This window comes from Leucoraja erinacea, chromosome 9 (genome assembly GCF_028641065.1).
Source record: "Leucoraja erinacea ecotype New England chromosome 9, Leri_hhj_1, whole genome shotgun sequence".
NCBI lineage: Eukaryota > Metazoa > Chordata > Chondrichthyes > Rajiformes > Rajidae > Leucoraja > Leucoraja erinaceus.
In genome coordinates, this window is record NC_073385.1 from 45,036,260 (window position 1) to 45,052,565 (window position 16,306).

Consider the following 16,306-nt stretch of genomic DNA (forward strand, 5'->3'; position numbering starts at 1 on the left):
GTCATAGACCTGGGTCATTCTCACTCTGTGTCCCATCATCTAACTTTTGTTTAAAATTAGAATGTTTTTTTTAATCATGTGAACTCCAGGATCAGATTCTATTGCTGAGCTATGCATGATTATAGTGGCAGTACATGGGAAATATTCGTAAAGGTAATGATGCCTGTCACTGCTGAATGGGTTGTGGTCCTACTAGGTGGTCTTACAGATCTGGGATTTGTAATGGTTGTGGCATCCATTTAAGGGCAACATATATTTTGGGTGGTAACCTGCATGGTACGCATGTCTATTACTTGAGACTAGATTGACTTGAGCCTTACATTGACCCTTAGATTTAGTGAAAATATAATCCTTCATTGTGCAGCATTCTTTGAATGTTGAGAAGCTAAGGGTTGTTACATGGTCGGCACAGTGGTAGAGCTGCTGCCTTACAACTCCAGAGACACGGGTTCAATCCTGACTATTGGTACTGTCTGTACAGCATTTGTACCTTTTCCCCTTGTCCGCATGGGTTTTCTCCGGGTACTCTGCTTTCCTCCCGCATTCCAAAGACGTACAGGTTTGTAGGTTAATTGGCTTCAGTAAAATTGTAAACTGTTCTTAGTGTGTAGGATAGTGCTAGTGTAGGGGGTGATTGTTGGTCGGCACAGTGTCAGTGAGCCGAAGGGCCTGTTTCTGCGCTGTACCTCAAGTCTAAAGAAAAATCTAATATAGGGGCCCTACTAACAGCTAGTGAGCAGGTACAAAACCAATTTAAAAAGCTGATATGCCGTTACTTTGTGGTTGATGATATCTTGAGGGAAAAGCTGTTTAAAGTTTTATAAAGTTCTGGTCAGACCTGACTGAGAGCACTCTTCCCTTCAAAAAATTGTTGAGGCTGTTTGAAAAGCTTTCTAATCTCTAACTAAGAGTTTCTTATTACGTAAGGAATATTGAACAAAGGGAGGTAAATTGGGTTGAATTACCGATCAGCCACGATAGAAATAAATGACAAAAAAAGGATGTAAGTGCAAAATTTCACTTGGTAACCGTTTCAAATTGGAATTTGTTAATAAAACACAAAATGTCCTTCTCATGACAGCATTACTAATTTCAATTAGTGTATTTTATAAGAATGAGATTCATGACATTATAAATATCTTCCAAAACTTACTGTTTAATTAACCAGACCAATATACATTTTTTTTAAAGTGCAGTTTGCACATACTGTTCAACAATATAGCAGTTTATAGGGAGGGCAAACATAATGCAAGTGACAAAATATGGCCACATTAATGTTTGAAATGAGCATAAAGCCATGCTGAACAATGTGAGCAAGTATGCGTTGCCTATTATCCTGATAAAACCTCTGTTTAACATTGCAATGTATATCCACATAATGCACTGGCATACTGTGTGGTGGTCCCCTCAAGGGAAGCTTTTGACTTTGGGTTCTTTAGGAGATACTTTGTGTTCCCCATAACAATGCTTTAAAGCTTCTTTAATTCTGGCAATTTGGATGCTAGGGGGCAGTGAAGGCTGCAGCTTGCTCCAGAGACCATGGAGGTAGTTTTCAATGAAGACGGTTTAAATTGCGTGATGTAGGAGGGTTCAACGCATTTCGAGAATATTGTAGAGGACATAACTTCCTGAAGTTTTCCTTTCTTGCTTCTTTACACAAACAGGTCTGAATATCCTGTTTGTGAATTTATCTGGCACTTTTAACTGCCTGTGTGGATAACAGCCAGGTCCCAGATGTCAGGGGAAAAGGTTGTAAACGTGCAAGGCACTCTCCGATTATGTAGATATCATCTTGCAGTGGCCTTGAAATGGCCTTCCAGTTCAAACCCTAAAAATAAACACCTATTAATCATCTGATGGTAACATTCCTTGACCACTGCTTTGAGTATGGAGACCCCAAATCAGCTTCCTGCAATAGCTGGCCTCATACACCCTGTCACCCAGGATAAGAAACAGTTTGCGTGGCAATTTTTTTCCTGTAAAGAGACTGGCTCTAACTAGTTGTTTTCAGCCATCTCTAAATGGCCTTTCACTGATATATGACGCAAAGTCTTTGATACTGCACAATTTACGCTTTGTCCATATTCTTTTGGAGAAAAAATAGCAAGGAAAAAACAAACTTTGTCCTAAAATTTTGTGACTAATTTAATCTGCTGGCAGGAGTGATACTCAGCCTTGAAAATAAAAAGCTTTTCTGTTGAGAAGGCACACCTTTCTATTTCTCTTAAGTATGTTTTGATTGATTTTTTTTCTCTCTTTTTTCTTGTAAAGGGCACATTTGACTTGGGTGGTATTTCAATGCCATTTTTCTTGTGTTGACGTTATTGTAATTAGTGATTCTGTGTGTAACCACACAATTGTTTTGCTTTGAAATCTTACTAATGATGATAAAGGCCATTGAAAACTCGGTCATTAAATAAAAAGCTACAAAAAGGAATGTTAAGGCATAATGCAGGTGCATGTATGATGTATCTATTCAGTACAACACGGTGTTAATCAGGGAGAGAGAGATGTGGCTTGCTAGTACATAGAGGCATTCAAGATTTTTTTACAGAACTGTAAACTTGAGAATTATTTGGTGAGGAGATGAATGTTTTTGGCTTTAGCATGGAGAGTGTTTTACGGACATTCTCTGGTATTAAGGGACATGAATATCTGGCAGTGTTGTAGTTCTAGAGGAAATTTTGACAGTCATGGTGGTGATGGAAATGTTTTTCACATATCTGCGACTGAGAGAAAAAAAGCTTGTGGTCTACCGAGGGAAATGTGTAATGCTGTGGAAGTGCTGTTTCACTGAATGTGTTGTACCTGTGTGATAGGCACAATTCTTCAACAGTTTGTACAGTGAGTTCCTGATCTCAACCACATTATTGGATAGCTAAGTGATTCAGGCTGGGTGAAAAAATATGGTGGTCCATTCATGCTTGCTAGCTAGCTAATTATAGAGGTTAAATAATGAAATAAGTTTTCCAATCTAATCTTTCTGCCGAAGAATACCAGGCAACATAATGAACACTGTGGAGAAAATAAATAATATCAATGTTTTTTATTCAAAGTGCGGCACGCTTATAAAATAGATTCCTTAGTATTTCTGTTCAAGATCACAACACAGTTGGCTAAATCATGCTGCTTGTTTAATATCATTGTGTTAAATTGATTCTTAGTGCTTTGTTTACTCACCGGAGAAAGAAATCTAACTTTGGTTTGTTTAAAGACAGTTCCCTTTTGAAGTAGCTTAGAAAGTGATTGTGTTTCATTTTATTTCTTGTTCTCGTAACCTGCTCGTGTAGGATGTGGCTTGTCGGTGCTTTTGTGTGTCAATTCCCAGATTGGAACAAGCCATATACAGACCTTCCATCTTTAAAGCATACTGGATCCATGTGAAGACTCCACAAATTATGAACAGACCAAACAAAATTCCATCTTGATTGCACTTCAGCATGTAAATTGACCAGACGCTCGCCATTTGAAAGAGGACATAAATAACGCTACTGAAAAGTTCATAGAGTGTGCCACAGATGTAAACGTTTGAGACGCTGCTACATCTTTTATGAAATAATGTTTCATTTCATAACTTACCTACTGATATCAGTAGAGTTGTGCTCAATTTTTTTTAAGGACATTTCTTTTCTTAGATAGGTAATTTTCAAACTCGCTTTTGTTGATAATAACATCAACAAAAATATGTATTATTGAGTGCTCAGGATATGGGTTTATTGAAGCAAAATGGTGCACAACTCATCTCATTTGACAAATTTTATTTGGCTAAATTTGCCACCTATTTTCTTTCTATTACATGCTTAAAGATTTGTCTACAAATTAGCATTGTATTCTGGCAGTGAACTCTGTTCAGTAAGTGATTGAAAAGTACTTATCTGAAAACCCTCCAACTGCTGCAGATTAACTTATTCCTGAAAAACTTGACACAAATGTACCCACTTTTTCCAAAATCCTCACTCCATTGTCAGTTGGTTTTGGTCTTGCCTTCCCAATTTGGGCCCTTGCAAACACTGGAGAGCTTGGCAGTCTACTACTAGTCCTAGTTCTTTGAAATTACCTGCCAATGTTTATCAGACTGCTTCACCGCTCTTTTTATTCTGTCATCCCAAAGGGAACTTGCAAGTTTCTGTTGAAAGGTCACCGCAAATGCTGCCTGACTTGCTGAGTATTTACAGCATGCTATGTTTTATTTAAGGTCTGTGGTAGGATAAAACATAAGTAAAAGTTGAAGGGTGTGGTTCAAAAGATCATGCGATAAGAGTAGAATTTGGCCATTTGGCCCCAAGTTTACTGCGCCATTCAATCATGGCTGATCTATTTCTCCCTCTTAACCCCATTCACCTGCCTTCTTCCCAACAAGGCATGAAAGATGTGTCTAGAGATGTAAAGGACAATAGAGTGTAAATGAAATTACTTAACACAAGTGTTGATTCCAGAAGGCTATTACATGCCCAGTCAAAGGTTAAGGTGCTGCTTGCCAAGCATATATTGAACTTTATTGGAGCAGTACAGGTGCCCAAGAGCAGAGGCAGAATTCAAGTAAAAGGACTAGAAGCTCAAGGTCTTATATGCGCACTGAATGAATTTGCAAAATGATTATTTAATCAGTATTTGGTTTGCTGAACATGAACATATTATCACCAGAATGCCTAGTGGAAAGGGCAGGATCGATGGAATTGAAGGTAGCATCATGCTGTAGTGTTCAAAGATAATCCTTTGAATGGGGTGGCTGGTGGGAAAGAAGATGAGATGCTTCATTTCATGTGTATTTACCTCTTTGACCAGGCTGCCATTTGAAAATGAATCCAATGCTCTCGTTGATTCCTTTGTTAACTTAAAAATTTAAGTGCATAGCAATCCCTTAAAAAATCCATGCCAACTATCACAGATTGATCATAGTATAAGACGCCACAAAACTGCACAAAAAAAACCTATAAAGAAAACCCCATAATACATAGTGGAATACGAATTTGGAAACAAATAAAAAAAGATTTAAAATTGAATAATATACCACTATGCCTTCCCATTGTAAATAATCCTTTATTCAAATCATCCTTTATGGACAAAGGATTCACCCAATGGAAAAATTATGGAATCAAAAATATAGGACATCTTTATGGGAAAGGCACTTTTCTTTCATTTCAAGAGTTACAACAGAATTATGGACTGCACTCAAATCATTTCTTCAGATATCTACAAATTAGAGATTATGTTAAATCTAATACACAAGTCTTCAGGAGTAGGGAATCAGAAATTCTTGATGAATGTTTGAACAAGCATCCTAATACTGAAAAACTAATAGCTTATATTTATAACACCCTACTAAACAACGAGGTACCACCGACCGAACCATATAGATACAAATGGGAAAATAAAATAGGTCACCCTATAACGAAAGATATGTGGGACGAAAGTTTACAACAAATACATCAATGTTCATTAAATGCCAGACATACTTTAATACAATTCAAGGTCTTACATAGACTACACTACTATAAAATTAAACTAAATAGAATCTTCCCACAAATCTCTCCTATTTGTGATAAATGTCTACATCTAGAGACTAATTTAACACACTCGTTTGCAAACTGTATAAAACTTAAACATTTCTGGACTGATATTTTTGAAATAACTTCAGAAGTTATTAATACAAAACTGGACCCAGATACAAAATTAATAATACTTGGAATATCAGAACAAAGTTTAACACTCACAACAAACCAAAGAAATTTCCTCGACTACAGTATAATAATCGGGAAAAAATTAATATTAAAATTTTGGAAAGGCCCTACAACCCCCACAATTAAAATGTGGATTGCGGAAATGTCGGAGACCCTATACTTAGAAAGAATTAGACTTGTCTTAATGGACAAACAAGATCTTTTCGATAAAATCTGGGCTCCATTCATTAACTATCTGAAGGGATAGATTGGCACAGCATGAGGACCCAACTGAAACTTGAACTCAGGATCAGATGAAAAGCTATACTTTATAATCTACGAACCTATCTCCATTGACGTATTACAGGTAATCCATTCCACCTCCTTTGTTTTTCTTTCTGTTTTTTTTTTTTTTTTATTTGTAACTTTCTACCCTCTCTTTCTCTCTTTTTCTATAAAAAAATAAAAACACTAGAAGCAGAAGTAATTGATAATTGAAAATTTTAATAATGTATGACTGATGTATATGAAAAGTCTTTTTACTATAATATGTAACTATACTTTATAATATGTCTACTAATAAAAATATTTAAAAAAAAGAAATAAAAAGTGTAAGACGCTGACGATGTTGGAAACTTGAGCAAAAAATCAAAGTGCTGGAGGAATTCGGCAGGTGGAGCAGCATCTCTAGGTTAGGGGGTGGTGGGGAGGAATTGTCGATGTTTCGGGTCAGAAGAGCAGAATTAGGCCATTCGGCCCATTGAGTCTACTCTGTCATTCTATCCCCCTCAACCCCATTCTCCTGCCTTCCTGTAACCCTTGACACCCTTGCTAATCAGGAATCTGTCAATCTCTGTCTTAAAATATCCAATGTCATGGCCTCCACAACGGTTTGTGGCAATGAATTCTACAGATTCACCACCCTCTGAGTAAAGAAATTCCTCCTTATCTCCTTTTTGAAGGTGAGTCCTTTTATTCTGAAGCTATTCCCTCTGGTCCTAGACTCTCCCACTGGTGCATCAGGTCTACTCATATATTTCTTGGTCAATTTCCAAGGATCCTAAACCCTTTAATATATCCTCTTTCACAACGTTTTGCATGGGTTGATACCACAATCCCAGTTCAGCAATATCAGCATCATTCCTTTTACTGAACAAGATCACCAACTATTCATGAAGAACATCTGCTTCCACACACAGTTTTTGATTTGCATCCTTATCAATGTTTTATGATTCCTTGCTTTTTATGTACTTATAAAAGATCTTTAATTTTTTTTTATTTTACTGGGTAATGGTATTTAACATTTTATATTTTCTCTTTGCTCTCTAAGCTTTCTCTAGTATTAGACTCACCTTCAGCCTTTGAGAATGAGTAGGAAGGAACAGTAATGATGGCCTGGCCCAGGTTCACCAGGGATATATGAATAGAACAGATATAATGACTATCTGATGTATGGAAACACAGGAGGTGGTTATATTTTGTAATAAAATATTACAAAGAGTTTTGATGAAGTGCATCGGAAATGTTTATTTCCACTAGTTATGGGTCATCAATTTAGAGTCACTGTGAGAGTGACGTGAAAACCTAGAATACATTTCTTTACTTAAAAAAATTGTCATTAAGAGTGAAAAGGTAGAGAAAGTAAAGACGAAAGCAATTGACAGTCGGGGGTTTGAGATGGGGTAAGTGAGTTATGGATAGTGGAGAGCAGGGCAGTGGAATTATTTTTGACTTGCATTGGTGAAATGCGAGCACCAAAAAAACCAAGCTGAATGACTTCCTTTTCTCACTTTTCTTTCCAGTGAATGTGAACTGCTGTTTATTTGGATGCCGACAAGCTCAGGCTGTTGCAATTTTGGGCAAGCAATATTGAAAGAAGTACTAAATTGCAGCAATCAGAGATATGTCTTTCCACAATACTGACATTAAACCAAAATGATATTTTCTGTTAATTTTAATTCACAACAATTTTTATATGACACACATTAAACTCCAATTGTTTGCGCTGTGATGAAACCTCAATCAGCTTGAAATGTTACTGTGAATACAAAGCAGATTTTGTACACCAAACGCTGAATAATGATTGTTCAGATTATAGTTAATAGAATAAATACTTTAAGTTATGTGGAAGCCTATGATGCATAGTTTTACTCATCACCAACCACACCCAGACCAAGTAAACAACTTGCCACCATTGAGTCAAATATAGTCAGCTAAAATTTATTCAGCAATGAGTGTACACAAAGTTTTTTATCATTAACCATTTTTTAATTGAAATCAATAGTTTAAAAATTCCAAAAGACACAAACAAAAAATGCAATTGAAGCCCAAAAATCTAAACTAAAATATGGACAGTGTTGCACTCTACATAGCAATGCAGTCATTATAAGAAATTGACTTGCATATTCGTCATGATTCAATACCTGAGGCAAGATATGGACAGCCAACAGTATTACTGAAAATATGATATGGTAAGAAAACTACTTACTGTAGTTAGCCTTGGATGAAATGGACGGCGATTATTCTGGTGCAGTTGTGGCAGCACTGATTAGGACCGCTGTACTAAGTTACAGAATTGTACTGAGAAAAATGTTCAATATGAATCGCAAGTCACAAAGTATAATTATTCTTTCAATACTTAACTATTTATTGCTATTTATACAAAAAGTTAACATTAAAATGTGTGGTTCTCATTTGCATTTCAGGTGTATATTTGCTAAGATTGTGAGTTTGTACAAAATTAATCTAAAAGGGATTTATCTGGAATATCTGTGCCAATGAAATGCAAATTATTTGAGATAGAGGTTAATTATTCGTTCTTGAGCAAAATCATGAGAGAGATGAAATGAAGAATTGATGCAGCAAAACTTTTTGTACATTGAGTGATATTTCAAACCGAAATAGTGATCTCATAATTCACATGCAATTTTTAAATGCTTAAGTTTAAATAGTCTTATATTTGACTGACAAAATCGTCTAGGACGTAAATCAAACAATCATTTCCAAAGAAGGCGTGTTCAAAAGTATTGTTTGGACATCAAACTATTTTAAAATGTGCTGCTGAAAATAAACTTTTAAACTGGTTGAGACTTGTTACGCAACTTTTTGAATCGCATTTTGGATTTTGATTACTTTTATTAGACTAAGATGTCTTAAAATGTTGCTCTGACATGGCATTATTTGGCATTTTTCTTTAATACTCAAATTTAAATTATCACTAATTTGACTATTAGCGATTTTGTACATGCAGAATTATTCTTCTCGTGTGGTAGATTGTGTCTAATGTGGCCAGCATTTATACGCACATGGTTCAATTGCTCTAAGCAGACGGCCCTTGAGATGGGTAACAATTACTATTGGACACATCATTAGGATGCTAATTCATGTTTACTTATTTGTATTTGGTTAATCTGTAGTAAATAATCACTGATACATGTTTTATTCAAAATGTTATACCTGACATGCTTACTTTAAAACTTTCAAAGATGTAGTTATTGATTATTATTAATTGATACTTGACCCCTGACTTGCAAAATACTTAGATCATTAGTTGATCATTCCAGCAATTATTTATAATCATGTTTCTTTGATATAAGCAGAACTGACTGGAACAATTTATTTTTTTTATAAATTGCCATGTGTCATTAATTGCACAATTTTTGAAGAATTTCCATTGCATGAATAGATATTTTTGCTTCAGATTTGCTGTGTTATGCATTTTGCATTTGTTCATTGCTGTATTTTTGCACTGGAAATTTTACACAATACAGGAAGACGGCTAGAAGTGTGAAGATTTCAACAGTTACATAGCATTTCTGTCTGATGACCTCTGATTAGCAAGGATGTTTTACTAATTTGACCGTTTGTAGTTGAGCATCAGAGAAAGAATTCACCAACTTGTTTGGTTGCTCATTGGTAAAACAAGTCTGATTCCGAAGTACAGACCAAGTGGTGACATGTTCTGATTGATAGTGATTGCATCTTTATGAACTCTTGCTGAAGGTCCTAACTTCCTGATGGGTCAACTATTCCACAGGGCTACTTCCTGAGATTGCCTGGTGGGCTCAGCATATCCATTTAAAGGCTATGTCACAGTTCCGAGATTTAGAACATGTTTTTTAACCACCACTCTAGTCAGTTGGTCTTATGTACAGTAACATAAGTTGTTAGTTGAGTACAACACTAAGATGGATTGAAAATATTGAAATATTTTAATTTTTATATTTTCAAATATTTTAGTTTATTTTCATGCTTTTGGTCCCAAAATATATTTGTGGAGTGTGCAAAAGGTAAAACCCTTTCAATTTGGCAATAAGTCATGTCTCAGTACAGTTTCTTGCTGAAGTTCAAAGTAAATATGCAACCCATTAACTTTTATGTTATTTTCTTACTTCCCCCTTCACAATGAAGCTGCAACATTGTCGTACTAGTTTACTGTCTTCACAGAAATCCTTTGGTTATAATTGTGCCTTTTGGCACACTTTCCCAATAGTTGGGAAGTCACAGCCAGTCAGGCAGATTATTGTATCCTCGTGCAAGGAGCACAGAGAGACTTCATTTTCTTGGAATACTAGATGTGTTTGAGAGGGGAGAAAAAAATGTTTCCAGGAAATTCAGTGTTGACGAACATGCTATAGCACTACAAAAGGAAAATTCCAACGTTGCAAAATGACCAGGAAACTATCCAAATGGCAATATGACTTCAAAATAACACTGCTGGACCTATTATATTGGCCACTGTTACCTTGCAGAGGATGAAACATTGGTGAGATGTAAATGTTTGTTGATTTTGGCTGAAATAGCTGAGGTTTTGAGTGTACTCTTTAATTACCCATTTTCATGGAAAATGTGAGGCACTTAATCTAACTCATCAGATTTAGTAGCTGACAATAACGTTGATTAGTCTGAAACACCAAATGGTGGAGTTGTGCCATCTAGCATTCAAATTCTTGTCCCAGATAAGACCCTTGATTTTATTTTAAAGACAAGAGATAAAAGAGATGTATATCCTATTGCTTTAAGTCCATAAATACAACCACTGCTTTGCAGATTACAGTCAGACCTGGCATGATATTATTGAATTTAAAAGCAGGCTCGAGGGGTTGGGTGACCTACTCCTGGTCCTAATCTGTACATTCTTGTATCAACTGCCCAGATTGTAATCGCAGGTCCACAATCCTGCCAACTAGGAATCCTTTGTCCACTTGTCAGGAATCTAACTGCCTTAAAAATATCTAAAGACTTCACTTCTGCCACTCTTCAAGATATTAATTTAAAAACTCTGCCCTGAGAGAAAAAATCCAGGACAATGACTCCTGATTCTGGATTCTCCCTCAAAAGGAAATATCCTCTCCACATCCACCCTATCAAGGTCATTCAAGATATGCTGTAAAAAATGTCATTTTCATTCTTCTAAACCCCAGTGGACACGAGCTTAACCTGTTCTATATTCTTCATATGGCATCTTGCCCATTTTGGTTATCCATGGTCAACTTTCTCACAATGACTTTTTCTGTTTCTTATTAGCCAATCGTCTATTTATGCTGAGAAGTTGCCAAATAAATCATGAGCTTTTATTTTCTGCAGTAACATTTGATGCAGCCCCTTATCAATACCTCTTGGAAATCTCAGCACAGTACATGCTTTGTCATAGGACAGCAACTTGCATATGTATATTTTCACTTTGGCAAAGCTTTCACCTTCAACGTGTGGAAAATGTAAATAAAGCAGCTAGGGAAGTTCAATTAATACAGCCAGACTTTCTGAATGGAATTTAACATCTTTTACATCTAATTTTCAGATTTGGACCCGGATTAGTGATCTACTGGTGCGGATTTATTAAGGAGTTGGACTGTCATCGTGAACGTGGAATATTATTAAAAGATTGCTTCCCTGAAGATATTATAACCTTCCACCATACCAGAGCCAGCATTGACAGTGGAAAGAAGAGGTGAATCCGGAAGTAATTTTGCCTTCCTGCAGTGCTAACTACCGGCAACATCTCTCCTGAACTTTAGTTGAACTCCTGCTGCCCTGGGTCACCATAATACCTCTTTAGAAAAACACATTGTGTTTCTGCTTTACTTCAGCAACACACTTCTGTGAGCAGCCAAGAACTGCAGACACATACCTCCCATTATCAGCATCCCAGTCCGTGTCAAGACTTTATAGATAGTTTAATCTTTCTACATCCGAACTCTTTCCTCCACAGAGAAGAGAAAAATTCTGCCGCTGCAAAAATAATTAATTGAAAGCTTTGTGCGAGGCAGACGAATGAAATCGTTTATTTTAAAGGTTTGTTTAATTAATTTTATAAAAGAAATGTTGCTCCATTTTATCTGTTCCACCGCGGGAGAAAATCTTAACTAGCATATGCTGTTCTGAAAAAGATTGCCAGAAAGACGGAAGAAAGTGTGTGTTCAAAGCCTCCTTGAAAATAGGCAATATCCCCTCCCACTCTTGGTCATCTCTGGTCTATGACCATTCGACATAGAGAAGGTGCACTCAGGATGATATTGAGGACCTTATGTCCATGTGTCAGGACCTCGAGGAGACCCTAAGTAGGTGGCAGAAGAAATATACCACCTCACAAACTACCTGCACATCCGCCTCCAGACAACATTTACCCTATCAGTAGAAGAATCTGCTAACAGCCACCACAGAGCCCACAAAGAGTGAAAGCGTCATCCTCAATCCCAAAGAATTGTAGAAGAATGGGAAAATTATGATATATTACATAACCTTAAAAAGGTTTAAAATTCTTTATCCTTATTCAAATTGGCTAATTAAAACCTCAGTTAAGATCAATTTTGGTTCCATGTATGTCAGTGATAGATGATGAAAATGTGATTTGAATGGGTAATGTACAAAATGAAGGAATGAAACTGCAAACACGATACTTCGTGAATTTACCTGTTCAACGGCAGGAATGTAACTTAGGTTTTCAATTTGAGCAAACTTTAAACTATCTAAGTGCATGACAATGAATATTTGAAAATCACGTTTTTTACATCAATTTTAGTTTCCTTATTCAGTAAAAGTTTTATTGAGCGATTGTTTGTGATAAGCATGTGCGTGTTAATTATTGATCCTCTATCCATTGGAAAAGCATGATTCCTAGAATTAAAGATTGCCTGAAGAAAGGTAATTACGATACTGGTCTCTGTGAGTTTGGCAAAATATTCTACTGTGATCCAGAGCAAAACACTTTCCACATTTTTGACCACAAAACTCAACAAGTGGAAGAAATTGGACACTGTACTTGCTTCATAGTATCAAACATTTACCATGGTAAAACCGCTATAGTGCACTGCTTGTAGTCATCTAGTTTAAAGAGACTTTGAGATAAACATCAAAAAATGCTCTGTGCTTTCTGATTTTAATTGGCTTTCTGATTTTAATTTATCCTGAAGTTACAACCTCTTGACTTTCTTGCCAGCTATTGATTGTAACTGTTCTATTGAACACTATGACTGCTTTTTATAGACAATGTGTTCTGTTAGATCTAAGTATCACATACTCGTGAGTTTGCTGTCTGCTATGCCTTTTTGCTGGTCTGTTTTATAAATAGAGCTAAGTGTAAGTCTTGTACACTGTAGTTAATACACTTAAATGTTTGGTAATAACCCAGACTTGTCCTTTGACAAATTATTACAATTTTATGCGCAAGTGATGTTTATGGAGAAACTGAGAGCTTACTAATGCACAAATGTAAAATTGCCCAACCTCAGAGAAGTGCATCCTGATTCTTTTGGAAAGACAAGTGTTGTACAATTATAAAAGAGCTCCTCGGAATGCCAGTGAAGTGCCTTTGCTCCAGAAAGCTGCATTCATATCATGTCAGTGTTTAGAGGATGTGTTGGGACTGCTAATGGAATAAAACCAAATGCACTGTTCTGTTTTGCATGGTGTGTTGACTTATCCACTCCAGAGAAATATGTAACAGAAACAAAAATGTGTGTCAATTTATTCAATAGATATGATCTTAGTGTGGATATTCCTTCTGAAACTTAGATCCATTGCATTGAGGGCTTGTATTAAATCTCCTCCAGCCCGTGGCTGCCCATTATGAAGCAATAAAGCTGCAAAAAAGTTGATTCAAATTTGCTACATTTTATCCTCTGTTTCTGTATAATTGTAACTTGCCTTTTTTTTTGCTAAAAATCACTTTTCTTCCACAATAAATAATTTTAATTTTGCTTGTGAATTTGCCTTGAAAGCATTTAACGCAAGTGGGTAACAAAAAGGCATCTATTATGTCTTTAAATGTTGGAATACTTCAAGCCTAGAATTCACAAAGATTTAACTCATTCAGGTATATTTACAATTTTCAGCTTAAAGCTATGAGGATATGAACTTCAATTAAGAAACTATTCCTAATTCTGTAATCTTTTAAACCATAATTGTAAATTGTAGTGCATTATTACAAAACACTTTTTAAGAAAAAAGTTCAGTTTGGTCTCTGCCTTTCCTCTTATTGTTTAAATGTGGCTTCTATATAAACAGCAACTCGGGTCATCTGTTTCAGCAATTGATCATTAAACCTTACTTAACACTGTAATGAATCATCTCAATTTGTTTACTTTTTCTTAACTTGAGTCTGATTACTCCCATTCCCTTTTCTTCTGAAGGCCTTGATTATGGTTTCATAGAAGCCAGTGCCTTCCAGTACCAGACCCAAGTGTGTGCTATTCCTCTTTGAGCCTCAACAATCTATTGCAGTCAATTGTGCCACTGTTCTTGCCAAACCCAATCTTGACCTCACAGCAGGAGGTCGCTAGAATAGTGCCCATCAGTCAATACCAAGACTGATTGGTCTCTATCCATTGTTCCTTCCGAATGAGGAATGATCTATCACCAGGTAGTTCTCAGCCTACACTGCTTATCAAATCTGGTTATAGCACAGAAAAATGCTATACACCCAGTGAGTGCCGACACCTTCTAATGCATCCCATTCAATTTTATTTGCAGCTCTTGTGAATATTTCCTGCATTTTTTTTTCTCAACGGCCTATTCAGTTCCCTATTGAAAGTCCTGCTTGATTCTCTTCCCAGCATTCCTGCCACAGTATATTCCTGATCCTATCCCCCCCATGTAAAAAAGTTTTATGTTCCCATTCTCGTTATCTTATCGTTTCTCTTAATATCCTGAAAACTTTGATTAAATTAGTCCATAATCTTCTACATTTCCAGAGTTGTAACTGTAGTTTGTAGTATCAGTCCTTGCACTTTAGCCCTTGTCAGCAAGGCAACATTCCTATATGTCTGTATTGCACTCACTCCAGATCTGGTATATCCTTTGTAAGAGTGCTGCTCAAAACTGAAACCCATACTCTGGCAGTGGTCTAACCAGAGCTTTATTCAGCTGTGACTTAAAGTGCACCTTCTGGAAATTAAGTTTTAGACTGAAAAATTTAAGTCTAGTATTGTGCATGAAGATGCCAGAATTTCATTGGCTATTTTATTTATCGTCAATGCCCGTCGAAGATAGTTTAATGAGTAGAACTTGTAGATTTTAAAGGGGTGGAACAGTCGCACAGCAGTAGTGCTGCTGCCGTACAGAGACAGAGACCCAGGTTCGATCCTGACCACGGGTGCTGTCTATACGGAGTTTGTACGTTTTTCCCGTGACGGTGTGGATTTTCTCCAGGTGCTCCGGCTTTTTCCCACACTCCAAAGACGTACCGGTTTGTAGGTTAATTGGCTTTTGTACGAATTGTAAATTGTTAGTCTGTAGGATAGTGCTAGCGCACAGGGGTGATTGCTGGTCAGTGGGGGCTCGGTGGGCCGTAGGGCCAATTTCCGCGCTGTACCTCTAAACTAAACTAAATTTTCTTTCCACTCATATTTTTAAAAGGGTGACCAAAACATAAGAATATCACAAAATAGGAGCAGAATTAGGCCACTGGGCCCTTCAAGTCTGCCCTGCCAATCAATGTGTCACGGCTGATCTATGCTGGCCTCAACTCCTGTACGGATACCCATAACCGTCAATTTCCCCATCTTTCCAGAAATAAATTTAGTACGTCTTTCCAATAAATATGCTTTAACATTCCTAGTGCATGAGCCAAGGTTGCCGTCACCATTAGTTTCAAGCTTCCCTTCACTTCTGCTTTTCACTATACAGAAAGTACTTTGTTCTGTCTTCTAGGTCCACAAGGTGAATTGCATTACATTTTTCTTCATTGAAATCTATTTGCCAAATTTCTGTCCCTTCACCTTATCCCTAGCAATTTCATAGTTCCACATATACTGCTTTAAAACCTACTATTCAAAAAATTAATAGCTATTACCAGTGGTACTAAGATTAATGGTTTGAGAACGGTGGCAATAGGCAAAATAATTCAATGTAGTATTGGAAATCTGAAAGCTTGCATATGTTATTAATTAACTTCCCTCAATATCTCACCATTATCATTACTCACTCTGGATTGATTTTGTTTTTTTGCGAGGAATATCTGAGTTGTAAAGAGAAGTATATTTTTTCTAAGAACAAAGTCAATATTAGCATTTTAACCACCTTCTTAAAAGTGAAGGGTTCTATCTTGGAAAGAATTCATGTTGATTAATTTTAGATTCTATTGAACACATACAATGTGAAATGAGGCTGAATTTGTCGCAAATTGTTTATGCTTAAAGAAGGATGAT

The 16,306-nt window shown here is 36.4% G+C and overlaps 1 protein-coding gene across 6 annotated transcripts in view; it reads left to right on the forward strand.

Moving 5' to 3' along the window:
* Positions 1 to 13,866, forward strand: part of cdin1 (CDAN1 interacting nuclease 1) — a 177,841-nt gene extending 163,975 nt beyond the window's left edge. For 5 of the 6 annotated variants that reach the window (XM_055640700.1, XM_055640702.1, XM_055640706.1 and 2 more), the window contains one exon: positions 11,461 to 13,866. In XM_055640700.1, the coding sequence (XP_055496675.1) occupies positions 11,461 to 11,614 (154 nt within the window). In that variant the 3' untranslated portion in view covers positions 11,615 to 13,866. The remainder of the gene's footprint in view (positions 1 to 11,460) is intronic. The other variant, XM_055640703.1, reaches the window with a different exon arrangement.
* Positions 13,867 to 16,306: the final 2,440 nt, after the last annotated feature.